We start from the raw sequence: 16,766 nt of genomic DNA on the forward strand, positions 1-16,766 counted from the left end.
CCCCCCCCGCCCCCCACTACCGACGCCCGTTCGCAGCCAGGCGCCGCCGAGGCGGCTCTGCGGGCGCGGAGCGAGCGCGGCCCCGGCCCGCCGGCGGCGGCAGGATGAAGTTCGCCGAGCACCTCGCGGCGCACATCACCCCCGAGTGGCGGAAGCAGTACATCCAGTATGAGGTACGGCCCCGCTCCCGGGGACGTGTGCGGGGACCAGCCCCGGCTCTCCGCGGGGCTCCCCGGTGCCGCGGCGGTGCGGGGCGGTCCTACCGCGGCCGGGGGTACCCTGTCCTGGGGGGCTGTGTAGGGACTGCTGCTGGTCCCCCGTGTCTCCCCGGTGCCCCCCGTGTCTCCCCGGTGCCCCCCGTGTCTCCCCGGTGCCCCCCGTGCCGCGGCGGTGCGGGGCGGTCCTGCCCCCGCAGGGACGGGGAAGAGGCAGCGCGCGTGTCCATCGCGGCGGCTCCGGCTCTCGGCAGCCCTCGGGTGTCCGGTTAATTAATTAATTAATTAATTAGTCGCCGGCGGTAACCTTTCGGCGGGGGACAGAGGTCGGAGCACACGCGTGGTGCGGTGCCCGGCCCCGCGCACCCCCCGCAGCCCCGGCGGTGCTTCAGCACCACCCGCGGTTCTCGGCCCCGGCGGCGCAGGAGCGGTGACTTTGAGAGGCTCCCGGCCTCCCAAGGGCGATCCCGCCGGGATGGGCAGATCCCAGCGCTCTCCCAGCCCTGCCGGGGGCCACAGGTACCCCCTGCCGACTCCCCTGAGCCACCCAAAACAGGGCACCAGCCCCCGTCGGCTCCCCTGAGCCACCCGAGGCGAGGCACCAAAGCCCCGTCAAGTCCTGTGTTATCATTTTTAAATAAGGCTTTGCATCTTGCTGTTTCACACTCGAATCGAGGCGTTTATGGGCACTGTTTACACCAAGTTCTGCTGCATTAATCGTGAATTATCTCCAGAATACAGCGTTTCAGGCTTTATCACAGCAGACTGCTAAAGGTCACGCTGATTGCTTCGTTTCAGATTTATCACACCTGTGCTTGGCTTGGGTTTAACTAGACGAAGCTGGAGGTGGTTATTTGTAGTAAAACCATTTCCTATTTCGGTGTTAGCAGTAGAAGTGGCAGGTGCCAGTGATGCCGGTCTCTTCCAGGAGTAATAATTAAATCTAGGCAACAGAAAGCTGATTATAGGACAGCCGTGATCAGCAAAACTTCTTGACTGATTGACTCAGTTAAAACCACGCAACATTTGTTATTGTTTGAAGGCCTGCATTTTCTCCCTAGGACTGTAACAGCAATTTGTTTATACCATCCCTTTTAATCTGTCTGCGTTTGCGAGGAAAGCCACATTTCTCTTAGCTTGCTTTGTTATAATGTTGAGCTTGAAAAGTTTATATTTGTCCTTTTCTCTCTTCCTTTGTTTTCCTTTACCTGTCTGCAGAGGAACGGATGTTTAAATAAAAACTGCAGTTGAAATTGACTTTACAGCAATATTCTGATCTCTTTGAGTTCTGTGGAGAACTAGATGGCCAAATAATGCATCAGTCTTTGACGAGGAGGAAAGCCATTGTCTTGATAAAATGAAGAACCAGCTTAGCTCTGCGTTGTGTCTCCGATGGGTTATCCCTGTGAGAGTTGTCTTCTGTTCCTGGAAACAGAAAACTTGGATATCTTACTAAGAGAAGGTTTGGAGGGGAAGGCAAGGGGGAAATAGAAGGGCAGAAGATCTGGCTGCACGCTGAGCAGACAGATGTGGAGAGAGGGTAAGGAGACCCAGTGAACTACGACACCTTGATTAATGTGTGAACAACTCTACTGCTCAGCAGCCACTCTTTTCATTATAGGAGGTTAATTTTCAGCTTTTTTAACTAGGGCAGTATTATTATGTCATTCTCCCTTCCCTCATCCCAGTTTAAAATGTAGATTTCAGTAAAAACTTGCTTCAAGTTGTTACTCTTTCTAATCTTAAGTAATCTCCTCCTTGGGCAGACAGCTTAATGTAGAGTGAACAAAAGCAAAAACCTCACCCTCCTTTTTAGTAATAACTTTCAAACTCTTTGTTTGCCTTGTTGGAGCTGGCTGGATGTGAGTCAGCCTCCTGCTCATGCATATTACAGTGATGGAATTATTTATTATTCAGTGACTGGTGGTCGTGTGGGTGCAGTGTGTAAAAGCCCAGTGCTACCTCAGTTTTCTTGCTGATTATACCTGAGGCAAAAATCATCCAGCCGTCCTTTGTCCAGAAAAATTCCAAGTTGTTGATGAGCAAACGTGAGGTTAAACGCTGCTTGTGTTCCATGTGTGCAGTATTGGTTACAGAATACATCATAGTAACACAGTAATAAATTATTTGTCTATTTAGTAGCATTATAATGTTCCTTCATCTGACAATTTATGTATTTTCCTTCTATTTCCTCCTTAATTAAAACAGTAATGACTGTTTCAGAGTGAGAGATTTTCTTGGGTAGGCTTTTAACTCTGAAAAGATTGTTCCTGTTTCCAGGGACTTCCCATGTCACAGAATCATAGAATTATATGCCTTATATTATTCTATAGCCTTACTTAATGTCTACAGAAACCTATGTGGTGCTGGGGAAACAAATGATGAAGCCCAAGCCTGCAGCAGAATATTTACTCCAAGTGCAGTTTTGACACACAACTACTTTTTGCAGTGCTTTCACTCTGCCAAAAGCAGACGTGCTTTGCATGACAAATGCACCAGTAAAGCAGCTCCCACTTGAGTCCAGCTTATCACAGCATTCATAGAGTCATAGAGTGGTTTGGGTTGAAGGGGACCTTAAAGATCATCTCATTCCAACTCCTCTGCCATGGGCAGGGACCCCTTCCACTAGCCCAGGTTGCTCCAAGCCCCATCCAGCCTGGCCTTGAACACTTCCAGGGATGGGGCATCCACAGCTTCTCTGGGCAACCTGTGCCAGGGCCTCATCACCCTCCCAGTAAAGAATTTTTTCCTAATATCTAGTCTAAATCTCCTTTCAGTTTGAAGCCATTCCCCCTTGAAAGGACTAAAAGGTGATCGAGAAACTGCTTTCTTTGTGTCATTCTGTATCATAAAGCTTACATGTCCTCGTCTTGTTTTTTCTACTGTGATATTTGTAGTTATTTCCATTGGAGAGCAGGTGACTTGTGCAGTCAGAGAGCCCCAGAGCATGGCAGGACCCAGGTAACATGTGAGATCCTCTGATGGGATGCACAGTGAGCGTGCCTGCAGGGAGCTTTGCCAGTCAGACCAGGAGAGGGGTGTGATCTGTGGCTGATAGTGTCAGGAAGAAGAATGAGACTTGTGCTTTCAATACCTAAAGATGTAGTTTCACTTTCAGATGGTCTTTCAGAGTTGACAGTCCTCAGAGTTCTTACCATTAACATGATCTTCCCCTCCAAAAATCTGTTTAAGTATTGTAGTGTGCCTGTAGGAAGTATGGAAGTTGCCCAGGCTTAGGGCAGGTACTTGATCAGGGGAAGAGCTTTAGAGAGAGAAAAATCCATTAATTTTCATTAAATAGGTGAAAAGAAGATACATTTTGCTAGGTGTGGCTTAGATTCTTATCTAGTGACCATTACTGTACATCTGCTTTTTGAGAGAGAGCACCTGGCTTACAGAAAAGAAGAAAAATGACAATGAATGCTGTTCTGTTTCATTCAGCATTTCCCAAAGACATTTACCATGACTGAGTCAATGTTAGCATGGAGATTTACCCAAACCTTGATTGACTTGATTTGACTTTGCATTCAAATTTCCATTCTAAAAATGCATGAAAACATGCAGATTGGATGTGTCACATTTACTGTGAAAAATCTATCCATAGCTGATGGTTCTGGAAGCCTAAGTCAGTGCAAATGATGAGGAGGGCTTTATGTCAGGACCAGTGTCAATAACATAATACACAATTCCAATGTAAAGGGGAATTTTTCCTGTTGGAATACTGAGTGTCATAACCCTGGAGGCAGTTGAGTTTAAAAACACACATTGACAAATGCTTAACTTGTTGAAATGCGAAAGTTTCAAACAACTTTGGTCTTGATTTCAATGGCTGGCATCCAAAAACCTTCTAATTGTTAAAAGCAATGTTTTGTGTTTCTGTACCTGCTGCTTTCTCTGGGCAGAGAGTGCAGCAGAGGGGGGCAGTGGTTTTGCACATGAGCTGGGGCACCTGGCAGTGTGGAGCAGGCAGATTCTCACTGTGCAACAGGGCAGTGACCCCTGGATGTGCCCTCACCCTGGCAGCAGCAGGGAAAAGGTTTGCTCACCTTGTTTTAGGGGATCTGGCAGAGTTTTTTCTCCTGTGAAGTGAGTAGCCTTTTCCTAGTGAGTTATCGCTGTGGCGTGCACTGCTTCAGTGCTCTTCTTGCTGTGAAACCTAAAGTTTTGGACTATTCATTTACCCTTCAGTTCCTTTGGTGTAAAGAAAAAACATGAAAACAAACAAAATCCCATCTTTTTGTGTCAGACAAGAGGATTCTCATTTCCCTGTAGTCACTACTGAACAGATTCAGGTGATGAATTTCAACTGATGCTTTTTTGTTGCAGATGTGCTTTGCTGCATTTCATGTTCATTTTTTGATGCAGTAAATGTATTGGGTTGCTAGTCCTCTGTTTATCCACAAACCCTGCTGATTTCCTTTGCTCTCTTGTCCATCCTTGGAGTGCTTTTAGAAGGAGAACCTTGCTCCGTCTGTTCAGACTTCTAAACGTAAGTGTACATCTGCATGTCCAGCTGATGGAACTCACTGGAGTTGTACAGTTGCCAGATGGCTCTTCTGTTGCAGTTAATCTGGCCTGAATTTTTTTAGCTGCAGAAGTCTGGTGATATTTTTATAGAAAAAGTGCATAGCACCTTTGAAATCACAGCAAGTGGGGAAGGAGGAGAAGCAGAACAGTTATTACAGGTGCAAAGTTAATTGGATAGATGGGTAAAGATGTAAGCAGGTGACCTCCCTTCCCTTTTAGGGAGACCCCAGGTTTTTAAGTCCTTTTGCTGTTGGAGAAGAGAAACAGGTTGCTGAGCTTTAGACACGTCTCTGAGACACAACCTGCAGCAGGAAGTAGGTGGGGAAAAGGAAGCTGATAGCTGAGGTTGCTTGCTTGCCTTCAGAGTCTCTCTTCCAGAAACAGGCTTTCAGTTTTTGGGAAGTGGCCAATTCTGCTGTCAAACCCAGCTTCATGATAGGCAGTTCACACCCAGGCTTGCCACCTCCTGACACAAATCTGTTGTGCTATTTCACTATTTGTCCTTCGGGCTGTTAGTGGATGAGCTTAGAAGAGTTTTGAAAGACTCCTTTAAAACAGCAGGGTTTTTTGAGTGTTTTAAGGTTTTTATCCTTGAATTTGTTCACTCTTAAGGTTTGATAGTTGCATTTTTAAGTGTTTTCTTTCTGCCTTTTTTTTTTTTTTTTATTTTGTTCTCTCATATCTATTTACACAAGTTCACTGCGGGTGCAACGTGTATCACTGGCACAATTTAAAGCACGGAAATAATAACCTGTTTTGTTTAGTTTGAGGGCAGAAAGAGTAATTCCTAAATGTTTGAAGCCGACAGTGATGGATAACTTTTGTAAACAATCAGTTCTAAAATTCTGTAATCTAGAGGACTAAATACTTTAGGTGTGAGGGAGCACTGAGCCTTTCACTTTCAGGTTATTGGTTCACTTATATAGGTCAGGAAAGCAGTAACAAAATCTGCTGCTCTGCAGCTGCCAGATTGTAATATGTCAGTCTGCATGGGGAGAGGTCTGTGGGACAACTGACACCTTCAGCTTTCAAGATTGCTTAGTGCAGGACCATCAGTGTTGTCCTTTTTAATTTATTTTTTTTAAAATGACTGATAAAACCAGAGATAGGAATTACACTGAGTTTTCCTCTGGGTGGGTTAAGAGGTGGAGTTGTTACTGCAGTGACTTTCAATTTGCTGTCTCTCCTGGTTTGTTTATCCTATGCCGTGTGGTTGTGGTTCATGGAAAAAGTTACAGGTGGGTGAGGATGACGAGTGGGGTGGAAAAGGAGGAAGATTTTTTGACCACTTGATGTGCAGAGGCAGATCATGTGCTGCTGACCAGTGAGTCATGGGGGAAAGGGGCTGAAGCAGCCAGTGTTCCTGAGGAATTTTAGGAAAGCACTGAGGGTTGAGGAGAGCTGTGCCACTGGAATGAGGATCATTCAACAGCGGCTGGGTTGGGAAAACAATTATGCAAGTGACCTTTGTTGAGACCTCTGTGGACTCAGGAGCCAGACCTTTGAGAGATGCCAGAACTGCCGGTGTAACCAGCCACCTTGGGTATCTTGTGATAAACAGACATGTCCTTTAGACCTTGTATTTGCTTAACAGGATCGTAACCACCGTGTTACAACAGTACTCAGTTTCCAGCTGCTGAGCTTGTGGTTTCTGCCTTGAGGGTATTGGAGTATTTGTCATTTGGGCTGGGAGGTTGTGACCTGGGGGACTATGACATGCAAGGTGGTAAATGCAGAGGTGCAGGATTATGGAAGTATGGGATATGTTGGGAAACAGGCAGAAGACCCAGGAACTAAGATGACCTGAGTGAATTTTGTGTGTTAGCTTTCTGTAGGCTGAGAAGTGAGGGAATAAGATCTAGTTTTTACAATGGTGGAGAGTACTCAAATGCACTATGTGCATCAAGATATGAGGTGTGTGTAAACAAATCACTTTTCAATAGGAATGGGTCCTTTCTGGTGGCTTCTAGTTCCAAAATTATGGCTCAAGTTATTCATAGCGTCCTAGACCTCAAAGCTCATCTCATTCCAACCCCCTGCCATGGGCAGAGACACCTTCCACCAGACCAGGTTGCTCCAAGCCCTGTTCGACCTGGCTTTGGACACTTCCAGGGATGGGGCAGCCACAACTTCTGTGGGCAACCTGTGCCAGGGCCTCACCACCCTCACAGTAAAGAATTGTTTCCTAATATCTGCCCTCTGTCAGCTTGAATCCATTCCCCCCCTTATCCTGTCACTCCGTGCCCTTGTCCAAAGTCCCTCTCCAGCTCTTTTCAAGCCCCCTTAGGCACTGGAAGGGGGTCTAAGATCTCCCTGGAGCCTTCTCTTCTCCAGACTGAACACCCCCAGCCCTCCCAGCCAGTCTCCAGAGCAGAGGTACTCCAGCCCTCTGATCATCATTGTGACCCTCTCTTGACACTGCTTCATTCCTTCACCCACTGATCTGAATTCAGTTTATTTGATGTCAGTGAGCAAATCTTTAATCTGTCTGGAATAATACCAGCACCTTAACAGCTGTCTGAAAAGAAGAGTTCTGAAAAGGAGCTGCAAGTTTTGAGGTTTCTGATGTGGTTCCTTCCTCTCTCCTGGCTCTGGTCATGGAAGGAGTTACTGCCAGGGATGCTCTGTGTATAGCTGTAGGACCCCCTTGTCTCCTGGACCTGCTGCTGCACTGCTCATCTCTTGCACCATCACTCTGAGTGTGGCTGAGTGGTTCTTCTGTGGTCCCTGGGAGGCAGCTCGTGGTGCCTCCAGAACCCGAACACCTGGTTAATAATTCTGGCTGGTGTCAACATTGTCCTTCAGATCCCACCTCGAGAGAAGGCCGTCACCCTCGGTTCCCTAATCTCCTTCGTCATGTTGTCTTCAGCTTTTAGAATGTATTTCTCTGCTCCTATATAACAGTGGTAAGAAGTCCCTGAGGCTGCTTTTCCTCCATTTGCCTTGACAAACTCCTTTGTGTCACGCAACACTTCAGGTTTTGTTGTTATTTCTTTGGGTTTTTTTTAACATAAAGCCTTTAACATCCTACCAACTGGGAAACATTTTTCCAGAGGAAGTCGTTGAAAGGTACAGTTGGAATAAATTTTATAGATTAGTAAGATAACAGGCTTTAGACAAAGCAGTCAGTAAACATGAACCCGTTTCTTTTGTGAACAGAAATACGTGTGAGAGGGTTGACATCACGTACCAAAGCTTTCTGTGCCAGTCTGGATGATAAAAGGGCTTTAATTGTTGTGTTGTTGTTTTTTTTTCAAACAGTCATATCAAAACAATGTAATTTTTCTTTCCTTTTTAATACTAACTGTATTCCTTGTTCTCTCCCTCTCTCTTGCAGGCTCTGAAAGAGATGCTATATGCAGCTGTGGACCAGGCCCCTTCTATAGAAGGTAAGCAAATTGTAACCCAGAGTTGTGTTTTTCTTGGCATTGGGCGCTGGACACGTAGCCCTGCTACTTTTCTGTCCTCAGTCCTCCTAAATTGGTAAACTTCATATACTGATGGGCAAATGCCTGGCCTTTCACAGCCTGCATGCTATTTTTGATTGTTAGAACTCTTTGTCCTCTGTCATTGGGACAATAAATGTCTTTGTATAGTTTGAGATTTCAACAGCTTGATTCCTCTTGCTTATAAGGGCATTCAGTGGTGGAAGTACTTTGTCCATGGCTTGAGAACAGACCTTTGTTTTCCTGTGACAGCCAGCCACTCTGGGAGATAACTGTGCTAGAGACACTGGTTCCTGGTTTGTTACTGGTGATTTGAACTGGAAGGGTCTCCTCCTTTCGTTGTGTGTCCTCCCTGAATGCTGTGCTGCCTCTCGTATGTGGACATGAGTATATCTTCTTGTTTGCGTGTCTTTATTGCCACTGACTTATCTAGATTATTTTAGTACAGTGATTGCTTTTAAACTCATTGCATTTTAAATACTGTGTTGAATTAAGGGATGATCTGTGCAGAACTGGAGCCCTTTACTTTCCTTATCTTTCTTCCTTTTGTTGTCTTTCAAGCACTGAAGAGTTTTTTGCCTCTGTTGCTTCCCTCCTTACTTTCTTGCCCTTCCTGTGGATTTCCAACTGTTTTATAACCTTTATTATTTTCACTTTGAGTGCAGTGCAGTGGTAATTTCACTAATCTCTAAATGTGGCTCTGGGCTTATTGCATATTTATAGAGCAGAAGAACAACTGCTGCTCATGATATAGTCAGTTGTCTAACATTAGTTATGCTGGTCACTCTTCAGTTTGCTTGTTAACTACTTTCCTTGTGTTGATTAGAACTGGGAAATGAGGTGTGACAGTTAAAATAACATGGAATATTTTTTTTAATTAAACTCTACCTGCTCTTTGATTAGAATTTTAAAACAAAAGCTGCAATAGTTAATAGACTTAAGAGGGGGTGTGTGGGATGGAACAGTCTGTCTTTGTACTCTTCAGAGGTGCAATCCAAGCTGAAAACTTCATAGAAGCAATGGTAAGACAGGTATAATCTTTAGTTTTAATCTGACACTTAGTTGCTCACTCAACTCACCCTGATAATTTTGTTAAATCACTCACACTTTTCTCTAAAGTGCAGGTCCTAGAACTACTTTTTTAAAGGTTATGGTCCTAGAATCCAAAATACATGTGTTATCTTAGGAAAACTCGCCAGCAATACGCTGGCAGTAGAGGAAAATCTCACTTTATTCTTTTGAGGGGCAAAATTGCCTAAAAATCACCCACAAATCTTTCCAACAACATAAAACCAGTTTTTGGTCTAAGAGGAACTCTAAAGTGTTTTGTGTAGACCAAACTGACTATATTAACTTTTAAAGACAACTTCCTAATTTTATTGAAAATCCAGCATTATTTGTGTGAAAGATTGGAGCAATTACAAGACTTTTTTCTCCTCTCTTCTGTCCGTTGGTTTATTATTGACAATGTGAGCAAATGGTGTCTGTGCTAATAAAGTTTTGTAGTCAAATGTTGGAATGTGACTTACTGGATTTTGCTTGGGGATATCTAGGATTTCAAGGTAGGCCTGAATTGATAAAGGGTTATAATTCAGCATTTTGATTTCATTATTTTCAATGCTTGTGATATAGTGATGTTCTCTAACGTGCTGTTATGTTTGGGTGTAAACATATTTGGCAAAGCAAGAGACTGTGAAGAGTAAAATGGTAGAATATTATATTTATGCTCTTTTGAGTGCTATAAGAATTTTAACTTGTGCTTCTTCCTCTTTTGATGCTTTAAAAACCTTAACAAAAGGAAAACAGTGACTTAAGACAGTTTTCCTCAGTAGTTCTGTTCATTTTAGGGGGAATTGGGTCTTTTCCTCTGTACTGTAGAGAACAAAGTAATCCAAACTTTTTTGAACCACTCATATTTAACTCTGTCTGCTTGACCTGCCCTTAAGTGGAGAGCTGTTATACTAATTCCTTCACCTTTTGTGTTGGAAATGGATCAAGACCATTTCTCCATCCCTGTTGCTTACATCCTTCTCCTTTAAGCCCGTCTGCCTTTGTTCATAGAAACTTTAGGCCAGGTTTAGTGTGTGACTGCGCACAGACTGTGCCCAAAACACAGCTGAATTCCCTGTTAGAGGAGATGGAATGGAGCAAATTCCTTGAACTTTGGGAGGGAATGTAGCAGCTATTGTTGGGGCTGGCTGTTGGCCTGCATGTTATCAGTTTAATATGGATTTTGCAATGGATACTTCTGTGTTATTTTGAGCTTAGCACAGAAAGTAGAGGGCTGTGCTACTGAAACCCAGCTACCCAGTGTGAACCTAATGTAATCTCATTTTAGACTGGTCTAACTAAAATCCATTTTCTAGTTGATCTAGTTGATCACAGGCACGCCACAGACCTGCATAGTTGGCTTTGATTTACCTTGCATGAATTGTAAAGCTAATCTTAATATAATGGGCTGTGAAGAAGAGGGAGTTTTGTATAGCAAAGCTGAGGCTATTCCTGGTTCTTATTCTGCTCAGCTGGATGTGTAATCTGGGATTTGTGGATGAATTTCTTAGGTTTCTGCTGCAGGCTACTTACTATGCCAGCCAGTAAAATTTGTGTACCTGCATAAATGCTTTGTATGGCTTAGAAGCATGCTGAAACTATTTTGGAAACTCTTTAAAACAACAACAAAAGAAGTGCTACCCAACCAAGGTATGTTGTAAGCAGTAGGCAAGGCAGGTAATAGGTGAACCATCCATCATGAATAGCTTTCATTTGGTTTGTATTTAGGAGTCTCCTGCTTGTGGTTGGGGAAATAAAACTAAATTCAGAATGGCTCTTAAGCTCTACAAGGGATGGTTCTTTTGCTAGCTTAGTGGGCAAAGTGCTGCTGGGAAGAGGATCTTGGCTCTAAATTATTATGCACTTATACGGTGACCCTTCTCATTGTGCTACATTGAATCATACCTATGTCCATCTGCTTTTCTCTATGTTCAGCTAATAAACAGACTGTGATGTTAACAAAAACCTTGCAGATGTGGATAAGCAAAACCTACCAAGGCTGTATGATAGGAGGAGGTTGTTTCTGGCTGCCCCCTGACACTATTGCAAGGTGCTGTGTCCCCCCACCGTGTTTCACGAGAGTTATTCCAGACTGTAGTGTGCCTTTATTGGCACTTCCTACCTGTACACATAGATTTCTTTAATCTGTTCAAAGATACATTTTTTCCCCCCATCTGTCTACTTTGTAATGACAGTATTTATATGCCAGTGTTACTCCTCCAGATGCTCATCATCTTTTTACAAGGCATTCCCCCGATGAAACCTGCACACCTGCACAACATCTGTACCGAATTAGTGTTTAGTCTGTTAATTCAATCCTGTGCTCATCACTGCAAAAAGCATCAAATGCAGCTCGATTCCCAGCTGTACTTGCTTGGATTTCTGGAGAGTTCTTTGAAGCGTGTTTGCTTGGTTAGCTGTTTGTTATGTGCTGTTTACTGTTACGGGATCAATCAGGATGATTTGATGCTGCTTCCACCATGTTATTCACGCCTCCTGGGTCCTCATGGCACGGCAGGAAGGGCCTGCATGCAAGTGTGCCAGGCACCCTTTCCTTGACCCTGAGATACCTTTAGGAGGAATCTGTGACAATGTAGAGGCAAAACCCCAGCGTAGCTCTGTTTTCCTCTGAGGCAAAATATGCAGTATTGCAAAAGCGTGAAATACTGACCTCACTGGGAGCATGTTGATTTTTTGTTGTTGTGTTTTTTTTTTTTTTGCATTCCTTGTCCTCCCACTGCTTCCTGTCCCACTTGTCACCTAAGTAAAAGAGGTTACTGGACCACTCTTGCTCAGAGTCCTCCCGATTATTCCACTTGGTGAGCAGATGTGTCGGCATCTCCCCAAGCTCCTTACGATGCAGCTCTTCTCAGCTGCAGCGGAGATGAAAGTGCAGCTCTAAATTATTCATTCTGATTATCTGCTTGAATGGACAGGGTCCACTCTAAATATTATTTCATAGAATATTTGCCTTTCAGATATTGAAATTTAACCTCCCATTAATAGTTGCATAAACAAACGTTGTTGTTGTAATATCAGGTGGTACAAGAGCATTCTGTTGTATCCTCTTATTACAGAGATTACTTATTCCACTTAACCCCAATCCTGAATTCCAGTGGCACCTTTTAAATGAGGATCACACTGATTGTGTGGGGGGTGGAATGGTGTAACAGTTGTAGGACTGCTGAGTACAGGTCCTTTAGGGTAAAATTCAAACCCAAATGCAAGAGGTGATGTTAAAATAATTTTTGATTGGTGAGGGAAAAGGTTTAGTGGTAACGGAGATCCTCTGCTGGTACGTGCAATCTGTGTGGTCACCTATTTACTTGTGATGGATTAGAAAAGCAAGAGGTGCAAGTTTGGGACACCCAGAGAGTGCCAGCACTGGCAGCGTGTCCTGTGTGATTCCACCCTAGTTTCTGCTTTCATTTGTAATGCACTTGCCATGTTAACTGGCAGCTACAAATCTCTAGTTTGGATTTATTTGTGTTACTGAATAAATAAAATAGGATTCTTTAGGGTGATAAATAATCTTGGTGAATAAGCAGGGTGTGGGAAATCACATTTTTTTTTTCCAGAGGAAGTTATGAGCCTGACAGTTTTTGTTATACACAGACATGCTTTGTGGGGTTGATCAAAGGCTTATGGTTTGTCTGTGTATATGCACGTCTTCTTTTTATTTCAAAATAAACATTTATTTCCAATTGCACAATCTTACTGTGTAGGGGGTTGAGGTTTTGTTTACATGGGAATGCTTAAGGCTTAAAGGAGCCTTCAACAGAACTGCTGCACATCAGGAGCAACCACAAGCAGATTAGTGCTTTGTCTTTATTTCACAATGTTGTTGCACACCCATAAAGGGCATGGGGATTGGTGTCCTACACCCCAGATGCTGTGCAGGCTGTAATTCAGTCTGGAGGGCTCTGTAACTAGTTTGTAAACTCAAAAAAAAAAAAATATATATATAATCCCATGACAATCCTCTTCTCAGTCAGAGACCTGATACCAGGTATTGGATTATCTGTAGAAAAATAGGTTATTGGGCTTGTGGAAAACGTTAGCTTCCAGAGAGTGCAGTGGACAGGAGGAGAACTTGGCTGAGTACCAGCATTTAGAGAAGGAGATGATGTCTGGTTTCTCTTCCCCTGGGGCAATAAAATTTGCAAGGTAAACAGTGCATATGGTTGGAGAAGGGTGCAGAGTAGTGTTAGAGAACAGCTGGATGTTCACTAAAATATTTGGAGCACAGATGCCTGTATGAAAATGTGGTGTACCGTGTGTTCATGTAAAAATCATTTTGCTGTCAAAAGCAGTTCAGTTCTCTCAGCAAGTCAGCCCAGAGACTGACTGGGGTGTGCTTTGTACCACCCCAGGCCACTTTCTGTGCCCTCAGGGTAGTGCAGACCCACCCACGCTGTTGGTACAGTACCTTCCTCGAAGGTGCTGAGCACTAAGTGACTGAATTATGCTTAACCAGTAATTAGTGTAACGTGGATGTGGAATGAAGGTCAGATTAGGTACAGAGCTGGAGTCACAGAATAGAATCACAGCATGGTTTGGGTTGGAAGGGGCCTTTAAAGGTTGTCTAGTGCAACCCCCCTGCCCTGGGCAGGGACACCTTCCACCAGACCAAGTTGCTCCAAGCCCTGTCCAACCTGGCCTTGGACATTTCCAGGGATGGGGCAGCTACAGCTTCTCTGGGCAACTTGTTTCAGGGCCTCACCACCCTCACAGTAAAGAATTTTTTCCTAATATCTAATCTAAACCTCCTCTCTTTCAGTTTAAATCCATTACCCCTTGTTCTAACATAACAGGGCCTGCATGGAGAGCTAGAGTGATGAGTACTGATTGGGAGTAACTTGTTGATTGTGGAGACAACTGGCCAATACAAGTTTTGATGTTATTACTGTCCCATAGACCACAGGTTCTCAGGTTGTAGCCTAAGAGTACATTCAGAAACTGGTGTGCTCAGGGTCCTGGCTTACTGTGGGTGCTGGTTCATGTGGGCTGCACTTTCACTTATTTTTGGTTTGTTTTTTGTGGCTGTGAACCCTTTCAGTTCTTAAAAACCACTTGCTCCAGAAGGTCTGTGGGAGAATACCCCTGGAGCCAATGGAAGCTTTCCTGGGGCTCTGGGGGTGGTGTGGGGCCATGCAGGGTAACCAAGAAGGTTGTGGGGGTAGGTGGTTTAGCAGGTTGATTGGGTAAATCACTGTTTCTTTCTGAAGGAAGCTTGTGATTGCAGTCAGTGGGAATGCTGCACTTCCTCACCCTTTCCATTTGCCCCGTGGCCAGCTCGTGGCTGATACACCCACCACTTCATCTGTGTGCACATGCTGGGAAGCCCCAGTTGCTGCTGAGCAAGCCTTTTGCCTTTTTCTCTGTTTGCTGGAGTGTTCTGGGTAAATTCCTCAGCAACTCAAATTGCTTTTAGGCATTCACATTGTGTGAAGAACTCGAGTCCTAAGGGTACCAGAGAGTACAGACTCAAGTCTTAGGAGTGGGCAGTTAATTGGATCAGAATCTCCTGAGTTGGAAAGGATCCACAAGGATCATCAAAGTCCAATTCCTGGCCCTGCACAGAACAGCCCGGAGAATCCCACCATGTGCCTGAGGGTGTTGCCCAAATGCTTCATGAACTCTGCCAGATTTGGTGCTGTGACCACTGCCCTGAGGAGCCTGTTCCAGTGCCCAATCACCCTCTGGGTGAAGAACCTTTTTCCTAATATCCAACCTAACCTCCCCTGACACAGCTTCATGCCATTCCCTTGGGTTTTGTTGCTGGTTGTCAGAGAGCAGAGATCAGTGCCTGCCCCTCTGCTTCCCCTCCTGAGGAAGTTGTGGACTGTGATGAGTCACCTCTTCTCCAGGCTGAATAAACCAAGTGACCTCAGCCACTCCTCATATGGCTTCCCCTCTAGGCCCTCCACTGTTGCTTTGTAGCGTTGTCCTTTTTTCTTCACTAAAGCATTCTTTGGTACTGAGTCCTAAGAGCTGTTAAACCCGGGATGATGCAAGAGCTGGGTGTAGCTCAGGAGGTAACGGTGGAAGCTGGACCTGGTAGTCAAGGCTGGCACATATGAAAGGTTTGCACCTAGAGGCAGGTTTTTGGCAAGTCTGCAAATCTGTTGTGGAAGGGCTGCAGACGATTCTTTAATGGCTTGTGTAGGGTGACAGTGACATCAGAAATGCTCAGCTGTGCCTTTCTGTTTTCTCTTTTCCTTCCTGCCTTTGCTTTCCCATACATTAAAATGCCAGTCTGTTGCCTTTTTATTGGTTAGAGGATCTAACAGTGCTTGTGATTTAACTGGATTGTGCAGGTCTCATGTTAATGGTCAAAACTTAAGGATTGGAAAGGAGAAGGTTGGCAAAGCTGGAAGATTGACAGCCAGCTGTGCCTTCATCAAAGCACTTCTGAGACAGCAGTGAGACATCAAACAGCACAGTGGCTGTAGACATGAAGAGCACTGCACATGTATATACAAGAGGTCAGTATTTATTGCTTTGTTTCAAAAAAAACCAACCCTGCACTAGACATCTTAACAGCAAGATTTAGTGTGTGTGTCAGAGATAGCTTCTGGCTTTATAGTCATTCCTCTGGTGCTGTGTTTGATATAGGGGATGTGAATTATTAGACAATTAAGATTTTTGGATGAGACTGGAGCTACTTGGTGAATAATGCAATATGAATTATGTTTGATTGGTTTCTCTCTTTAAAAATGCATGCTGTGGGCAAGGGAATGAGCAGAGTGTCTCTGGAAGGGAATCTCATTCTTCTACATCGGAGCTGCTTGTAAGTTGCCTGAGGAAAATGGCCAACCTGCCAATGCCCAAGGAGTGGTGGCATCTCTGTGTGACGTGGTGGTGGAGGAGCAAAGGCTGTCCTTCCTCCTAGAGTGGTCCTTCAAGCTGTGTTCTCTTAATGTGCTGCAAGACCTCACTGTGCAGTGGCTATTGCAGTAATGGTCTCTCAACAGAGAAGGTCCCTCTTTTGAAGTAATTTTACAATTAGCAACCATGTGGTGAAATGTGTCTTTTTCCTGATTCCTGAAGTAAAAATGAAAGCTAGTTGCCTGTCTCACTGGTGTTGTTTTTGGTTTTTTTGTTTTTTTTTTTTTTTTACAGTGTATCTATAGCCTTGCAGCTTGACCCCCTTTAAGTAAAAGTAGTTAATGACTTAATTTTAAAATGTAATTGTGCTTTTTGTAGATACATAACATTTGATTTTGGTTACAGTGTAAAACTGCAAAATTACAGTGTCTTAGTTTTACAAAGCCACACTTAAATGAATTTAAAATATGTATATTATTTCATTTATTATGTGGCCATGTAGTTAATGTACTTTAGATTGTTTTATGCTGCTTTGGTACAGTGTGGGAACCTTTTTACCCTGAATTACTACAGCCTAAATGTAAAAGTCTGATCCTATGGTTCAGTTCCTCTGTGAACTGAGAAGGGGAAAACCATGGAGAGGTATAAAGGATATTTTACTAATAAGTGATATGACAGGAGTACCTAAAGCTCCTTA

At 44.1% G+C, this 16,766-nt stretch overlaps 1 protein-coding gene across 1 annotated transcript in view; it reads left to right on the top strand.

Annotated features, from left to right (window-relative positions):
- The first annotated feature begins 36 nt into the window (after nucleotides 1-36).
- Nucleotides 37-16,766, top strand: part of XPR1 (xenotropic and polytropic retrovirus receptor 1) — a 107,309-nt gene continuing 90,579 nt past the window's right edge. Inside the window, exons 1-2 of the mRNA XM_027658433.1 lie at nucleotides 37-173; nucleotides 8,080-8,131. Coding sequence (XP_027514234.1) covers nucleotides 105-173; nucleotides 8,080-8,131 — 121 coding nt within the window. The 5' untranslated portion in view covers nucleotides 37-104. The remainder of the gene's footprint in view (nucleotides 174-8,079; nucleotides 8,132-16,766) is intronic.

The sequence above is a fragment of the Corapipo altera genome, unplaced genomic scaffold, assembly GCF_003945725.1.
Source record: "Corapipo altera isolate COAL_440 unplaced genomic scaffold, ASM394572v1 79, whole genome shotgun sequence".
NCBI lineage: Eukaryota > Metazoa > Chordata > Aves > Passeriformes > Pipridae > Corapipo > Corapipo altera.